At 37.8% G+C, this 17,981-nt stretch overlaps 1 protein-coding gene across 2 annotated transcripts in view; it reads right to left on the reverse strand.

The window, feature by feature from the left end:
• Nucleotides 1-17,981, reverse strand: part of SLC44A5 (solute carrier family 44 member 5) — a 353,266-nt gene that overhangs the window by 95,871 nt on the left and 239,414 nt on the right. For both annotated transcript variants that reach the window (XM_036830780.1, XM_036830772.1), the window contains exon 3: nucleotides 126-199. In XM_036830780.1, the coding sequence (XP_036686675.1) occupies nucleotides 126-199 (74 nt within the window). The remainder of the gene's footprint in view (nucleotides 1-125; nucleotides 200-17,981) is intronic.

The following is a 17,981-nucleotide window of genomic DNA, read 5'->3' on the forward strand; positions in this document are numbered from 1 at the left end:
CAGAAAATATAATAATCAATAATAAGAAGGATTTTGGAAGAAAATGATTAATGTTAAAAATGTGACATTGACTTAGTTATTTAATTAGCAAATGTTAAATATCTTCTATACCTGTATTTACTCACCCACAAGTCCTAAAAGAATGTAGGCAATAATGAACAGTATGAAGATCATGCAGCACAGCACATCTGTACAACTCCTAAAGACAAAAAGGAATAAAGAGTTAAAAGCGTCCTGAGAAGACTCACATAGCATCCGTTTTCCTCCCTCTTTTGGACTTAATGTGTCTCCCCCAATTCCCTATGTTGAAACCTAACCCCCAAGGTGATAGTATTAGAAGGTGGGGGGGGGGAGAATTAAAAGGGGTACAAAATAACTTATTGTTCAGTGCAAAAAAATATAAGAAGGGAGAAAAAGACAATAACAACAGTGATGTGCCATTTTATACCTAATAATTCTGAAAGGTAGATCGGATGCATTTCTGCAATCAAAGACTTTAGCAGCAGGGAGTGGTTATAGTTCCATGATTCAGGAAGTTTCCCCAGAGCTTAGTATTTATTTTCTTGATTCTTTATTTGTAAAATGTTTTTAGAGGTTAGAGTACACCAACATCAAGAAACTAGTTTTTATTTGAAATTGTAATTTAAGCTATTTGATTTTCTTCATGCTTCCCAATACATGGTATAATAAAAAAAATTAGCCATTTCCATTCCCCTCTCTCTCCATTATCTTTCTACATGCACATTTAAAGGGTACTATTATTAAATAAAGGATTGACTACATAAGCTTTCTATGAAGAATAGAGTTGCAACTATTTGAACAACAATGTCTATAATGCATTAAGAAATGAAATGCGTCTAAACGGTAATTTTCCAGCTATTCTGAAAGCTGGATATTGTGAAATGAGGTTTAGAGAAATTTTAGCTCATAGAGACTTGGTTATTTTCTAAGGGATCACAAGTCAAACCAGTATCCAGTAGGATACTCAGGTTTTCAACTAAAGTATTTCCTATTTCTAATATTAAATTTTGTTCAGCTCATAAGTGGTCTAGAAGGTCGAAACTATGTCTTGAAAGTATGAAACAATACAATCATTCTTTACTTGAAACTTAATGAAGAATCTATTAGTAAAGAAAAAGATCGACCTATTTGACAGGATTAAAAGATGCGCATGAGAATTTTCATAGCAAAAACTTCTTGTTCTAGAGGGCATATGGATATGGTCCAGTCTTTTAGCACAGGCAGGCAGAAGTTACATTCTATTTTTAGTGGTGATAGTAATAATAATAACGAATGATAATTGTACAGTAACAGACACAGTAATACCTTACACATTGATAAAACCCTGTTATACCTTTACTGCTCTCACATACATAACTTTGGTTTTTTAGGGGTAGTGAGGTAAGCTGACTTATGTAAGGTCCATGAGAGAGAGGTAGTTAGAGAGGCAGACAAATATCTACGTCTCCGATGCCTAAACTTTTTCATTTAGTGGCTATTCTAATATGATTACAACTTTCTAGAAAGACTCCAATTAGCCATATCTAAAACTCCACACACATCCTATTACTCTACCTCACAATAGGAAATGGATCCATCATAGGGAAAGCTAATCACAGTCAATGCAGAAACAAACTATCACTTGTTTAAGTCTAATTTCAACCCAGGAATTTTAAATTTCATTGGGACTGAAGAATTATGAGAATAATAAAAAGAGAAGAAAACAGGCACCCTAGTTTTCTTTGGTTAACAACCATTGAAGGCAAAACCTGATGGAGGTGAGGAGAGGATCTAGCTCGTGTGCATTTTGACACATCCTACTCAAGATCAGGTTCTCATCCTGTCAGGGCAGTTGCTAAATAGCCTGATACCTAATAACGAATGCCTGCAGGTGAGGAACTAAAGGAGAGAAAACTAGAACAGTGGTATGTTTTTACTAGAAATCTTGAAGTTGTCAAAGCCCTGTATGTAATGGTAACTACCAAGGAGACAGGGATGTAACCAGAAGCCCCAGACAGGCTGGCCAGCATCCTGTAATATTATATCTATAATATGTTTATATCTACATAGTTACATTGTATATAATATATACTATAATGACAATATCATATAGTATTATAACGTTTTCTTCTCATACTATGTAGTAAGCACAGAGAGAAGCACAGAGAAACTTAAAAACATACTAGAAAGATGAATAAAAGAAACTTAAAAACAGAGCACGAGGAAAGAAGCAGAAACCCCCCCCCCCCCAATTTCTAAAAAGTAAAACCCACACTCCTCGGCTACTGGCCCTGATGAATGGCATCAGTCAGGGTTTGGTTCCATGTGGGGTTTTACATTATCATTTCTCTTTCTTTTTGGTGCCAAGGACACACTACAGCCCCAGGGGCTACTGTGTACCCACACAACCTCTCTCTACCCCTTCCCCCAGCAGTCTCTCACCACAGTGGGACAGCATTTCTCAGTAACTCACACCTTGAGATGTTTGGGCATTCTATTCTGGGACTAGGCAGGATAACGTATTCAAGTCTGCTTTGCTTTTCTGGAACTCTGCTTTAGAGAAATAGCAGCCGATACCCCATGGCCAGACTGGTTAATTTCATTTTATTTAAGCATGGAATAATGTTGAACAAAGTGAAAATTATGGAGAATTCAAGAGTTTCAAAAAGTAGGAAAGTTTTTCTAGATGAAACATTCTTATTTCTGAAATTTTTCCTATAGTGATTTGATTCCCTTTGCTGTTTAAAAATTTTTCTGGGGCTTCCCTGGTGGCGCAGTGGTTGAGAATCTGCCTGCTAATGCAGGGGACGCGGGTTCGAGCCCTGGTCTGGGAGGATCCCACGTGCCGCGGAGCGGCTGGGCCCGTGAGCCACAATTACTGAGCCTGCGTGTCTGGAGCCTGTGCTCCGCAACGGGAGAGGCCGCGATAGTGAGAGGCCCACGCACAGCGATGAAGAGTGGCCCCCACTTGCCACAACTAGTGAAAGCCCTCGCACAGAAACGAAGACCCAACATAGCCATAAATTAAAAATAAATAAATAAATAAATAATTAAAAATTTTTCTTTTAAAAATAGGTGTGTGTGTGTGTGTGTGTGTGTGTGTGAGCGCGCGCGCACGCTTTCAGATAATTACAGTTATCTGTCATTTTTTTCCCCATTAACTCATCTATTTCTCTCCACTTCCTCAGATATATTCCCTACTGGAAAAAATTCACTGCTTAGAAAATTATTGGGAAATTGAATATGAAGAAAACATAAAATATAGCTTGGGCAGCATTTTGGGAGTCAGAAACATAGCAGAAGCTTAATTCAAATTTTAGAAGTTACAGCACATCATCATTGATTCTTTGATTTCAAGATATCTTTACAATTCCAAGTATTCTGTAGAAAATGAGTTATTTTTTAAAAACCAAGTACTTAATTTGGATAATTTTGAATACTCTTAAGATAGCTATTGAGGTAACTGGGTGATACAAGCTCATGGTTTAAAATCATTCTGAATCATGTTCTAGCTAGAGGCCTGTCATAGCTGTACATTTTCCTCAGTTGGGTCCATTTTCACTTTTACAGTAAGAACCACTATAAGAATCACTGTACTAACCTAAAAATGGGTTGCAGCCCACTGAGTTCTAGAAAGAAGATTAAATATACCTGAACCCTCTCCCCTACCCTCCCTCCAAATCAAAGTCCAATTTTTTCAGAACAAGCTGCTTACACTCACGTTATAAGAAAGTTATTCAAATTTTTATTCAGATTGAGCTGTCCTGGCATAAAAGTATTTTCAAAAGTTAAACTAGAAGTACCATTGCTATCTTACATCTATTTTTCCAAATTGCAATATGAATAGGATCCCAATTATATAATCATTTGCAGATTTCCCTTTCCTTCCTATCTCTAACCCACAAGTACAGAATGCCTACAGTCACCTCAACTTGAAGTCCTGGGAGTTTCCTTTGACTTTCCCTTTTTCATTGCTTATCTTTCATATTCAGTTGATAAGTTCTCTTGATTCCTTCTCTCTGATGTGTCTTTCATCCACCCCTTCCTTTCTATTCCTGCTGCTTGGACTTGGTCCACATTCTCTTAACCTCTCTTCAAACTATTACTGTGGTCCCTTAATTGGGCTCCTGCATGTAGTCTCTGCCTGATCCAAATCATTCTGCACATCACTGATACCACTGATAGGGGACAATGTCACTTTATTATTTTAAAAATTGCAGTGCTTCTCCACCACCTGTTCAATAATTTCCAAATGTCTTAGCTTTATGTTTAAGAACCTACAGATTTAATCCTAGTTCAAGCCCCAGAGTACCTTTCTAGCTTTTCTCCCTCTATTCATCTCAATGTGCTTCAACCAACTTGGACTTTTTCACTCATTGAATACACCATGAAATCTCCCTTGACCACACTCAGGGCTCTCTGTTCATGGTCCTTTTAGACTCATCCTCCTGGGATATCATATGTCCCAATTTGTAGGAAACAGCCAGGGTTTACACCTATTACTCTGAAGTAACAATTAGCAATGCTCCCTTTTACTATGAAAAGTGCCCCAGTGTGGATCTCAACCCCATCTACTAAAATCCCATTCTTCATATGGTTGGATTCCCTTCCTCTTCTAGGGCTGAATAACATTCCATTGTATGTATATGCCATGTTTTTTAACCCATTCATTTGTCAATGAACATTTAGGTTGTTTCCACATCTTAGCTACTGTGAATAGTGCTGCAGTGAACATGGGAGTGCAGATATGTCTTTGAGATCCTGATTTCAATTCTTTTGGACAACGTGGATAAACCTAGAGAAACTTATGCTAAGTGAAGTAAGCCAATCACAGAAAGACAAATAACTGCAGGATTCTACTAATTTGAGATATCTAACCCCTGGTGGTTGCCAGGGGCAGGAGAGAGGGGCAAATGGGGAGTCACTTATTCAACGGCAATAAGTTCCAAGTATGCAAGATGAATAAGTTCCAGAGATCTGTGGTACAACAGTGTGCCTATATGTTTAACACCACTGTATTGGGCACTTAAAAATTTGTTAAGAGGGGAGAGCTCAAATTAAGTGTTCTTACCATAATTTAAAAAAAAAAACACATAGCATGGAAGACATGATAACCACTGCAAGGCTGCAATATATAGGAATATATTTGTTCAAGTTCATAAGTTATTTGCATTTAAAATTTTGCTATGAATAAGCTTAATACAGGTATTAAATACATGATTGTAAATGTAAAATTTTTTTAACTTAAAAAAATTAAAGGAGGGACCTGCAAGATGGCAGAGGAGTAAGACGTGGAGATCATCTTCCTCCCCACAAACACATAAAAAATAAATCTACATGTGGAACAACTCCTACAGAACACCTGCTGAACACTGGCAGAAGACCTCAGACTTCCCAAAAGGAAAGAAACTCCCCACATACATGGCTGTGTGGCTGACCGGGTCTTGGTGCTCTGGCTGGGTGTCAGGCCTGAGCCTCTGAGGTGGGAGAGCCAAGTTCAGGACACTGGACCACCAGACCTCCTGGTCCCACATAATATCAATCAGCGAGAGCTCTCCCAGAGATCTCTGTCTCAATGCTAAGACCCAGCTCCACTGAACGACCAGCAAGCTCCAGTGCTGGACACACCATGCCAAACAAATAGCAAGACAGGAACACAACCCCACCCATTAGCAGAGAGGCTGCCTAAAATCATACCAAGTTCACAGACACTCCAAAACACACCACCGGATGCAGTCCTGCCCACCAGAAAGACAAGATCCAGCCTCATCCACCAGAACACATGCACCAGTCCCCTCCACCAGGAAGCCTACATAACCCACTGAACCAACCTTACCCACTGGGGGCAGACAACAAAAACAACAGGAACTACGAACCAGCAGCCTGCGAAATGGAAACCCCAAACACAGTAAGTTAAGCAAAATGAGAAGACAGAGGAATACGCAGCAGATGAAGGAGCAAGCTAAAAACCCACCAGACCAAACAAATGAAGAGGAAATAGGCAGTCTACCCGAAAAAGAATTCAGAATAATGATAGTAAAGCTGATGCAAAATCTTGGAAATAGAATGGAGAAAATACAAGAAAGGTTTAACAAGGACCTAGAAGAACTAAAGAGCAAACAAACAGTGATGAACAATACAATAAATGAAATTAAAAGTTCTCTAGAAGGAATCAATAGCAGAATAACTGAGGCAGAAGAACGGATAAGTGACCTGGAAGATAAGATAGTGGAAATAACTACTGCAGAGCAGAATAAAGAAAAAAGAATGAAAAGAATTGAGGACAGTCTCAGAGACATCTGGGACATTAAATGCACCAACATTCGAATTATAGGGCTCCCAGAAGAAGAAGAGAAAAAAAAAGGGACTGAGAAAATATTTGAAGAGATTATAGTTGATAACTTCCCTAATATGGGAAAGGAAATAGTCAGTCAAGTACAGGAAGTGCAGAGAGTCCCATATAGGATAAATCCAAGGAGAAACACGCCGAGACACATAGTAATCAAATTGGCAAAAATTAAATACAAAGAAAAAATATTAAAAGCAGCAAGAGAAAAGCAACAAATAACATACAAGGGAATCATCATAAGGTTAACAGCTGATCTTTCAGCAGAAACTCTGCAAGCCAGAAGGGAGTGGCAGGACATATTTAAAGTGATGAAAGGGAAAAACCTACAACCAAGATTACTCTACCTAGTAAGGATTTCATTCAGATGTGATGGAGAAATTAAAACATTTACAGACAAGCAAAAGCTAAGAGAATTCAGTACCACCAAACCAGCTTTACAACAAATGCTAAAGGAACCTCTCTAGGCAGGAAACACAAGAGAAGGAAAAGACCTATAATAAAAAAATCCAAAAAATTAAGAAAATGGTAATAGGAACATACATATCGATAATTATCTTAAATGTAAATGGAATAAATGCTCCAACCAAAAGACATAGATTGGCTGAATGGATACAAAAACAAGACCCATATATATGCTTTCTACAAGAGACGCACTTCAGACCTAGGGACACATACAGACTGAAAGTGAGGGGATGGAAAAAGATATTCCATGCAAATGGAAATCAAAAGAAAGCTGGCGTAGCAATTCTCATATCAGACAAAATAGACTTTAAAATAAAGACTATTGGGCTTCCCTGGTGGCGCAGTGGTTGAGAATCTGCCTGGCAATGCAGGGGACACGGGTTCGAGCCCTGGTTGGGGAAGATCCCACATGCCGCGGAGCAACTGGGCCCGTGAGCCACAACTACTGAGCCTGCGCACCTGGAGCCTGTGTTCCACAACAAGAGAGGCTGTGACAGTGAGAGGCCCACGCACCGCGATGAAGAGTGGCCCCCGCTTGCTGCAACCAGTGAAAGCCCTCACACAGAAATGAAGACCCAACACAGCCAAAAATAAATAAATCAATTAATTAAAAAAAAAATTAAAAAAAAAAAAGACTATTACAAGAGACAAAGAACGACACTACATAATGATCAAGGGATCACTCCAAGAAGAAGATATAACAATTGTAAATATTTATTCATCCAACATAGGAGCACCTCAATACATAAAGCAAATGCTAACAGCCATAAAAGGGGAAAGCAACAGTAACACAATCATAGTAGGGGACTTTAACACCCCACTTTCACCAATGGACAGATCATCCAAAATGAAAATAAATAAAGAAACACAAGCTTTAAATGATACATTAAACAAGATGGACTTAATTGATATTTATAGGACATTCCATCCCAAAACAACAGAATACACATTTTTCTCAAGTGCTCATGGAACATTCTCCAGGACAGATCATATCTTGGGTGGCAAATCAAGCCTTGGTAAATTTAAGAAAATTGAAATCGTATCAAGTATCTTTTCTGACCACAATGCTATGAGACTACATACCAATTACAGGAAAATATCTGTAAAAACTACAAACACATGGAGGCTAAACAATACACTACTTAATAACCAAGAGATCACTGAAGAAGTCAAAGAGGAACTCAAAAAATACCTAGAAACAAATGACAATGAAAACATGATGACCCAAAACCTACGGGATGCAGCAAAAGCAGTTCTAAGAGGGAATTTTATAGCAATACAATACTACCTTAAGAAACAAGAAACATCTCAAATAAACAACCTAAACTTACACCTAAAGCAATTAGAGAAAGAAGAACAAAAAAACCCCAAAGTTAGCAGAAGGAAAGAAATCATAAAGATCAGATCAGAAATGAAAAACAAATGAAGTAGATGGTAGCAAAGATCAATAAAACTAAAAGCTGTTTCTTTGAGAAGATAAACAAAATTGATAGACCATTAGCCAGACTCATCAAGAGAAAAGGGAGAAGACTCAAATCAACAGAATTAGAAATGAAAAAGAAGTAACAACTGACACCGCAGAAATACAAAGGATCATGAGAGATTACTGCAAGCAATTATATGCCAATAAAATGGACAACCTGGAAGACATGGACAATTCTTAGAAAAGCACAACCTTCTGTTCCTGAACCAGGAAGAAATAGAAAATATAAACAGACCAATCACGAGCAGTGAAATTGAAACTGTGATTAAAAATCTTCCAACAAACAAAAGTCCAGGACCAGATGGCTTCACAGGCGAATTCTATCAAACATTTAGTGAAGATCTAACACCTATCTTTCTCAAACTCTTCCAAATTATAGCAGAGGGAGGAACACTCCCAAACTCATTCTACAAGGCCACCATTACCCTGATACCAAAACCAGACAAAGATGTCACAAAAAAAGAAAACTACAGGCCAACATCACTGATGAACATAGATGCAAAAATCCTCAACAAAATACTAGCAAACAGAATCCAACAGCACATTAAAGGGATCATACACCATGATCAAGTGGGGTTTATCTCAGGAATGAAAGTATTCTTCAATATATGCAAATCAATCAATGTGATACACCATATTAACAAAGTGAAGAATAAAAACCATATGATCATCTGAATAGATGCAGAAAAAGCTTTTGACAAAATTCAACACCCATTTATGATAAAAACCCTCCAGAAAGTAGGCATAGAGGGAACTTACCTCAACATAATAAAGGCCATATATGACAAACCCACAGCAAACATCATTCTCAATGGTGAAAAACTAAAAGCATTTCCTCTAAGATCAGGAACAAGAAAACGTTGCCCACTCTCACCACTATTATTCCACATAGTTTTGGAAGTTTTACCCACAGCAATCAGAGAAGAAAAAGAAATAAAAGGAATACAAATTGGAAAAGAAGAAGTAAAACTGTCACTGTTTGCAGATGACATGATACTATACATAGAGAATCCTTAAGATGCTAACAGAAAACTACTAGAGCTAATCAATGAATTTGGTAAAGTAGCAGGACACAAAATTAATGCACAGAAATCTCTTGCATTCCTATACACTAATGATGAAAAATCTGAAAGAGAAATTAAGGAAACACTCCCATTTACCATTGTAACAAAAAGAATAAAATACCTAGGAATAAACTTACCTAAGGAGACAAAAGATCTGTATGCATAAAACTATAAGACACTGATGAAAGAAATTAAAGATGATACAAATAGATGGAGAGATATACCATGTTCTTGGATTGGAAGAATCAACACTGTGAAAACGACTCTACTACCCAAAGCAATCTACAGATTCAGTGCAATCCCTATCAAACTACCACTGGCATTTTTCACAGAACTAGAACAAAAAATGTCACAATTTGTATGGAAACACAAAAGACCCCGAATAGCCAAAGCAATCTTGAGAAAGAAAAACGGAGCTGGAGGAATCAGGCTCCTGGACTTCAGACTATACTACAAAGCTACAGTAATCAAGACAGTATGGTACTGGCACAAAAACAGAAATATAGATCAATGGAACAGGATAGAAAGCCCAGAGATAAACCCACGCACATATGGTCACCTTATTTTTGATAAAGGAGGCAAGAATATACAGTGGAGAAAAGACAGCCTCTTCAATAAGTGGTGCTGGGAAAACTGGACAGCTACATGGAAAAGAATGAAATTAGAACACTCCCTAACACCATACACAAAAATAAACTCAAAATGGATTAAAGACCTAAATGTAAGGCCAGACACCACCAAACTCTTAGAGGGAAACATAGGCAGAACACTCTATGACATAAATCACAGCAAGATCCTTTTTGACCCACCTCCTAGAAGAATGGAAATAAAAACAAAAATAAACAAATGGGACCTAATGCAACTTAAAAGCTCTTGCACAGCAAAGGAAACCATAAACAAGACGAAAAGACAACCCTCAGAAAGGGAGAAAATATTTGCAAATGAAGCAACTGACAAAGGATTAATCTCCAAAATATACAAGCAACTCATGCAGCTCAATATCAAAAAAACAAACAACCCAATCCAAAAATGGGCAGAAGACCTAAATAGACATTTCTCCAAGAAGATATAGAGGTTGGCAGCAAACACATGAAAGAATGCTCAACATCATTAATCATTAGAGAAATGCAAATCAAAACTACAATGAGATATCATCTCACACTGGTCAGAATGGCCATCATCAAAAAATCTACAAACAATAAATGCTGGAGAGGGTGTGGAGAAAAGGGAAGCCTCTTACACTGTTGGTGGGAATATAAATTGATACAGCCACTATGGAGAACAGTATGGAGGTTCCTTAAAAAACTAAAAATAGAACTACCATACGACCCAGCAATCCCACTACTGGGCATATACCCTGAGAAAACCATAATTCAAAAAGAGTCATGTACCAAAATATTTATTGCAGCTCTATTTACAATAGCCAGGACATGGAAGCAACCTAAGTGTCCATCAACAGATGAATGGATAAAGAAGATGTGGCACATGTATACAATGGAATATTACTCAGCCATAAAAAGGAACGAAAGTGAGTTATTTGTAGTGAGGTGGATGGACCTAGAGACTGTCATACAGAGTGAAGTAAGTCAGAAAGAAAAAAAAAATAATGTACATGTTTTTAAAATCATTAGACATAAAATGTATCACAAACTATACCAGTAAGTCTCTTTCATTTCAATATGCGATACTCAGAACAGCATCTTAATAGTAAGTCTGGGAGATATTAGGCAATTCTGTTCAGGAATTGTCCCTGTTTTTTTGTTTATAACAAAGTATTACAACGCAGCATACATAATGGGTGTCAGTTCCTACTACTATTCTCTTTCCTTCCATTCTGAGATAAAAGTTCATGGAAAACCCAAATTTCCCCCCAGATGTAAGTCCTTCCTCCTCAGGGTTTCACAAAACCTCCCCAGCAATTTTTTCAATGGCTATTTGTTAAGTGTCTACTATTTGCTCCTATGGTGAGATATGTGTATGGGGGGTGGGGGGCAGGATGGATGGGTGGTAAACCAAGACTGTTAGGGGGAGGAAGGAGATATTAAAAAAAAAGGAAGAATATGATCCTAGCCCTCAAATACTCATTTCATGATTTAAGGAAAAAAAAAAGATAAACACATCTAAAAGATTAATGTTAAAAAATACAGTTTAAAATGTAGAGGCAAAAATAAGTACTACAAGTAGGAACGCTCTAGATGGTTAGAGTAGAAAAAGCTCAGTGTGAGCTAGAGTATGTGAGCACTTTAATTACAAGGGATGGGTTAAACTTTTGAATTATGGAGAAGATTATGACTGGCTGGGGAGAGAGGTCCATTCTAGGCAAAAAGAAGTATAAGAACAAAGGTGCAAAACAAGTATGGCTGATGGGGATGAGAAAGAGACCAGGCTAGCTAGAATCCTTATTCAGTAGAAATTATAAAACAGACCAGATTAGTATTACAGAGCCAAAAATATTAACCTGTTCTTTTATTTTCATAATATTTATTTGGTACCTATTTTGTACCAGGTAGTACATACTATAAATACAGTAGTGAGCCAGACAGATAAGGTGCCTTCTCTTATGAAGCTCACAATTTAGTGTGGGAAGCTAGCAATAAATAAGTAAAGGTCAACACATAAAATAATGACAGATTGTGTGGTAGTGACAGAAGTGCTAGGAAGGAAACAAACATGATACTATGAAAGAGTATAATAAGGACACTATGAAAGAGTAGGGAAGGACTCTCTAAAAAGGTGGTGGGTACCATACTTTTTTGATTAAAATTCATATGGAACCACAAAAGACCTTGAATAGCCAAAGCAATCTTGAGAAAGAAGAACAAGGCTGGAGGAATTATACTTCCTGATTTCAAACTATACTATTACCAAGCTATAGTAATCAAAACAGTATGGTACTGGCATAAAAACAGACACATACATAAATGGAGCAGAACTGAGAGCCCAGAAATAACCCCCCAAATCAATGGTCAACAAATATTTGACAAGGGAGCCAATACTACTCAGTGAGGAAAGGAGAGCCTCTTCAATGAATGGTGTTGGGAAAATGAAATAACCACATACAAAAAAGTGAAATTCGATCCCTATCTTACACCATTCACAAAAATTAACTCAAAGTGGGTTAAAAACTTAAATGTAGGACCTGAAACTGTAGAACTCCTAAAAGAAAACATAAGGAAAATACCTCCTTGACACTGGTCTTAGCAACAATTTTTTAGATATAACATCAAAAGCACAAGCAACAAAGGCAAAAATAAGTGGGACTACATCATACTGAAAACCTTCCCCACAGCAAATGAAACCATCACAAGATGAAAAGGCAACCTACAGAATATGAGAAAATATTTGAAAATCATATATTTGATACGGGATTAACATCCAAAAAATATAAAGAACTCATACAGTTCTAAAGCAAATCCAAACAATCCAATTAAAAATGAGCAGAGGATCTAAGTAGACGTTTTTCCAAAGAAGACATACAGGTGGCCAACACATGTGTGAAAAGGTGTTCAACATCACTAATCATCAAGGAAATGCAAACCAAAATCACAATGAATTATCACCTCATACCTATTAGAATGGATACCATCAAAGAGGCAAGAGATAAGTGTTTCTAAGGATTTGAAGAAAAGGGACCCCTTGTGCACTGTTGGTGGGGATGTAAATTGGTGCAGCCACTATGGAAAACAGTATGGAGGTTCTTCAAAATATTAAAAAAAGAACTATCATATGATTCAGCAATCTCACTTCTGGGTATGTATCCAAAGGAAATGAGACAGGATCTTGAAGAGATATCTGCACTCTCATGTTCATTGTAGTATCATTCATACTAGCCAAGACATGGAAACAACCTGTCAGTTGAATTAATGGATAAAGATATGGTATAATTCTATACAATAGAATATTATTCAGCCATCAGAAACAAGGAAAACCTGCCATTTGTTCCAAGATGGATGGAGCTTGAGGACATAATGCTAAGTGAGATAAGTCAGATAGAGTAAGACAAATACTGTATGATATCACTTGCATATGTAATTTAAAGAAGCTGAACTCTTGGAAACCAAGTAGAATGGAGGTTACTGAGGGCTGTGGGTGTGGGGAGTGGGGAGATGTTGGCCAAAAAGTACAACTTGCAGTTAGAAAACGAAAAAATTCTGGAGATCTAATGTATAGCATAGTGATTATAGTCAACAATACTGCATTATATACTTCAGAGTTCCTAAGAGACTAGCCTTAAATGTTCTTATCACAAGAAAGAAACAGTAATTGTGTGATAGGATGGAGGTATTAGCTAACACTTCAGTGGTAATCATTTTACAACATTTAAGTGTATCAAATCAACACATTAGACTTATACAATGTCATATATCAATTATATCTCTCTTTTTTCTTTAATAAATTTATTTATTTGCTTGTTTTTTATTTTTGGCTATGTTGGGTCCTCCTTGCTGTGCACGAGCCTTCTCCAGCTGCAGCGAGCGGGGGCCACTCTTCACTGCAGCGCACGGGCCTCCCATCGCCGTGGCCTCCCCTGCTGCAAAGCACGGGGTCCAGGAGCACGGGCTTCAGTAGCTGCAGCACGCAGGCTCAGTAGTTGTGGCTCGTGGGCTTAGTTGCTCCACGGCATGTGGGATCTTCCCAGACCAGGGCTCAAACCCATGTCCCCTGCATTGGTGGGCAGATTCCTAACCACTGCACCACCAGGGAAGGCCCCAATTATATGTCAATAAAGCTGGATTGAAAAAATAAAGAGGTGGTGGGGGTTGTGTTTTAGGCAGAAGAAACAATAAATGCAAAGGCCCTGAGGGCAGGTGAGACCAGGATTGCCCTGGGAACTGACAGATGGTCAATATGAACAAAACATAGAGGAGATTGTGTCCACCTAGAGGGGTGGGATAGGGAGGGTGGGAGGGAGACGCAAGAGGGAGGGGATATGGGGATATATGTATACGTATAGCTGATTCACTTTGTTATACAGCAGAAACTAACACACCATTGTAAAGCAATTATACTCCAATAAAGATGTTAAAATAAAAAAAAAAAAGAGGAAAAGGGAGATAGCAGTACAAGAGGAGGTTGGTACAGCAGAATGACTGACTAGTCCTCAGTTTGAACTTGTTTATCAAGGAAATCCACAGTTACAGTATTTTATATGTTTAAGGACTTGACAGTTCATGACTCATTTTGACGTTTATATCTCATTTGGATTGTTACAACCACTCTGTAAAGTTGACACAGAGCTGTTACTAACACATCATTTTACAAATTAGGTAACTACTGACTACAATTTCAGTTTATTTTCTACTGAAAGTTCTTGAATAGAGTAGTAATATATCAAAAGCAGTATCTTAGTTAGATATATTTGGCACCAGAAAGGGGAACAAATTGGAATGAAGTATGTGGTAAGTGCAGAAGGATGAGTTAGGGAAATGAGGGCTGAAATAGGATGGTGGCAAGACAGAAGAGAATGAAATAGGGCCAGTTCTGCTTCATCAGCATCACTGGTCTCCCACGAACATCTGTTTTCCTGGGTCACCAGGATACTGTGAAGATAAATGCCACAGCATGGAGAGAGTTTACGGCTCCACAAAGACTCTTCATAGACTGGAATAGATGTGAATGAATTTCTCCCTAATGGTTTCTAACACAGAAGGAGAAAGGGAGGCTCACACATCTTTGAGCAACAAATCTTATATTTATCTCTCCTACGGTCTTCAAAGCACTCTGTTCCACTTTTTTATTATAGCAACTTGATAAAAGTATATTTTCTCTGAGCTTTGGGAGATCAAAGATCTTATTTTTCAGTTTTCTGCTGTGAGTGTGGTTCGGTAACATCTGTCTTTTCTGTAACGGACATAAAGGGTTGCTCTATTGTTGGTTTTAATCCCCAAGGGCCACATCAAAAGAGAGCTGGCCTTGAACGCTCCTAGGTGTGGATGTCCATTATTAACAACCTATGTGACAAGTTATTGAACTGTGTTGTCTCTAGCTCTTGTCAATTGCATGCAAGGTAAGCAGGCAAAGACAGGGTAACGGACAAGGATGCAAAGAGAAAAGTGACAACTGAAGGCAAGAAAAAACCAAGAGAAAAATAAGCTGGAGAGAGATTTAAGGAAGAAAAAAATGAGAGGAAGGAGTAGGCTACTGATTAAATCAGAAGAATCAAGGTAAAGGTTGAAAAGGAAAAAGGCAAAAGAGAAAAAAATCAGAGAAACAGGATCAAGAAAAATGTAGAGAAAGAACCATTACGGTATAAGAAAAGGAAAACAAAGTATACAAAGGTCATACATGAGAAAGTTTACTGAAATCCTTTTGAGTTTGAAGAAAATCTAAAAGCAGATACACACATCCAATTATAAAATTAGTATTTCATATTCTGTGAAAGGAGGTAATGAGGTGGGTGATGGTTATTAAATAACCTGAAATTTAATTTCTCTACTTTTACTTTTTAGTTTAAGTAATTCTAACAGTCAAATAATAAAGGTTGTACACCAGAGAAAAGTTGAAGGACATTTATTCTTTGTATCTATTGTTCCCCTCATTTTAAAACACTTATAGTTAATTCCTTTCTAATACAACTACTATCTGTCAGTTACCTACAAGCCACTCAACAAACCTAATATGTCTCTTTCTGTCTCTCTTATTAATACACTTGGCAAGCCTACCAAAACTTCATGTCTGTGCAGGCTAGTCCCAGAAGAGTCACAGTTAGGACAACCTCCAATCTAATGCTAATTAACGCTGGATAACAGGAAACATGCCAGCATTATCGTTCATACTTCGCTGGGAAAGCTGTGTGTGTTCAGTAGCTCTTTGTTTCAAAGGCTGGAAGATTTTCAGACTTTCACCCTTACTTTATCTTTTAGTGCCTGGATAAATGTGCCAGAGCGTGTGGAGAAGCAGCCTGTCTTTAGATTTAAATCAACTCTAGGGTTGCAGTAGCAGCAATAACAGCAGCTGAGATACTCTCTAAAGACTTACAAAGGCTAAAATGAAATACGTTGGGCACAAAAAAGGCTTGAGTTTACCTAAACTAATGCAAATATTTGGGGCGATAACTGGGAATCCTAAGACTGTCTTAGCAATCATCAAATAACTGAACCATCCCAGATTCTTGATCATCACTTCTGTTGAGCTCAATGGTAGCTTTTCTGAATTTTGATCCATCAAATTGATCTTAAATTTAGACAGCAAATTACTATTATTGCTTCATCTTAGTTTGTGTTCACTAAGAGCTTTTCTAGAAGAATAAAGTTGCTGAACTGCAGCTTTTAGTCATTCTTCCCTGCTTCATCATGCTGCAAACAGAATCACAGTCTGGGAATTTAGGTTCTATCTAAAGTTGTCTATCTGGCAAGTCTCTTAACAACCCCTTTAACTTAGTTTCCAGCACAAAGTTATTATTTCTATCCACAACACAGCACTGAGTGTAGAAGATGAATTATGCAACATTTGTTAGAGGATTTGTGGGTTTTTTTGGCCACACCATGCAGCATATGGGATCTTAGTTCCCTGACCAGGGATGGAACCTGTGCCCCTTGCAATGGAAGCACAGAGTCTTAACCACTGGACCACCAGCGAAGTCTCTATGCAACATTTGTAAAGCATGTAGAACTCCCCATAGAAAAGGGTGAGTTTGGAGTGTGTCCTGTGAATGTATGTTTAGAAAGGCACAGGGAGAAGCAGAAAACTGGAACTTTGACATAAATGAACTATAAATTATTACCACCATTATATATAAATCCATATGCAAAACTTAAATTTAAAAAAAAATAAGGCTTGGGACTGGAAAGGGTTTATACCAGTCTAAAATATCTTTGCTTTTCTAGTATCTAGAGTCTGAACTCTCCCAATATTTAATATTGGTTCTCATTTTACTAAGCAGAACACTACAATACATGATATACTTTCAGAGCACCCCCAAACATGAATTTCCCAGGAAACCATAATTATTAATGACTCCATCCTTAAAATCCTCTCTCACTTGGTCTTCCAGAAAAACTCTTTCACACGCATACCTCTTTCAACTCTTCTGTTCTTTCTCAGTCTTCTTCATGGACTCTTCTTTGTCTGCCTTCATCTTAGTGTTGGCATAATCTCAGTGTTCTCTTGTGATCCAGCTCATCTTTCAATTCTATCTGCTTATCTAAGGGGATCTCATCTGTATCATCGTTTCCAAGGCTTCAGCCATGAAGAGCCTTAACCTTTCTCCTGAGTGCTAGCCCCTTATTTTTAAATCCAAATGTCCAAAATTGAATTTACTATCTATTGCTCCCAGAGCTCTAAAAATTTGCTCTTTTCCTTATCTATTTCTATCTACCACCCACTCTTTCAAACTACAAATCCTGCCATTCTCGACTCCTCTCTCATCCTCCACATCTGCTTGATTGACAAGTCCTAAAATTCTCCATCCTACAATGCTCTGTTTCTTTCTCTCCAATCTCACTGCCACTGTCTAGGCAGAAGCCTCATTATCTCTTATCTGGACTGATACCACAGTCTCCAAACAGCATCTTGCTCTCACTGACCCACCATCCACACTTTATAAAATACAGAACTTGACATATAAATCCATCGGAAAAACCTTTTAAGATTCTCAATTGCTTACAAAATAAAATCTAGACTC

Source organism: Balaenoptera musculus, chromosome 1 (genome assembly GCF_009873245.2).
Source record: "Balaenoptera musculus isolate JJ_BM4_2016_0621 chromosome 1, mBalMus1.pri.v3, whole genome shotgun sequence".
NCBI lineage: Eukaryota > Metazoa > Chordata > Mammalia > Artiodactyla > Balaenopteridae > Balaenoptera > Balaenoptera musculus.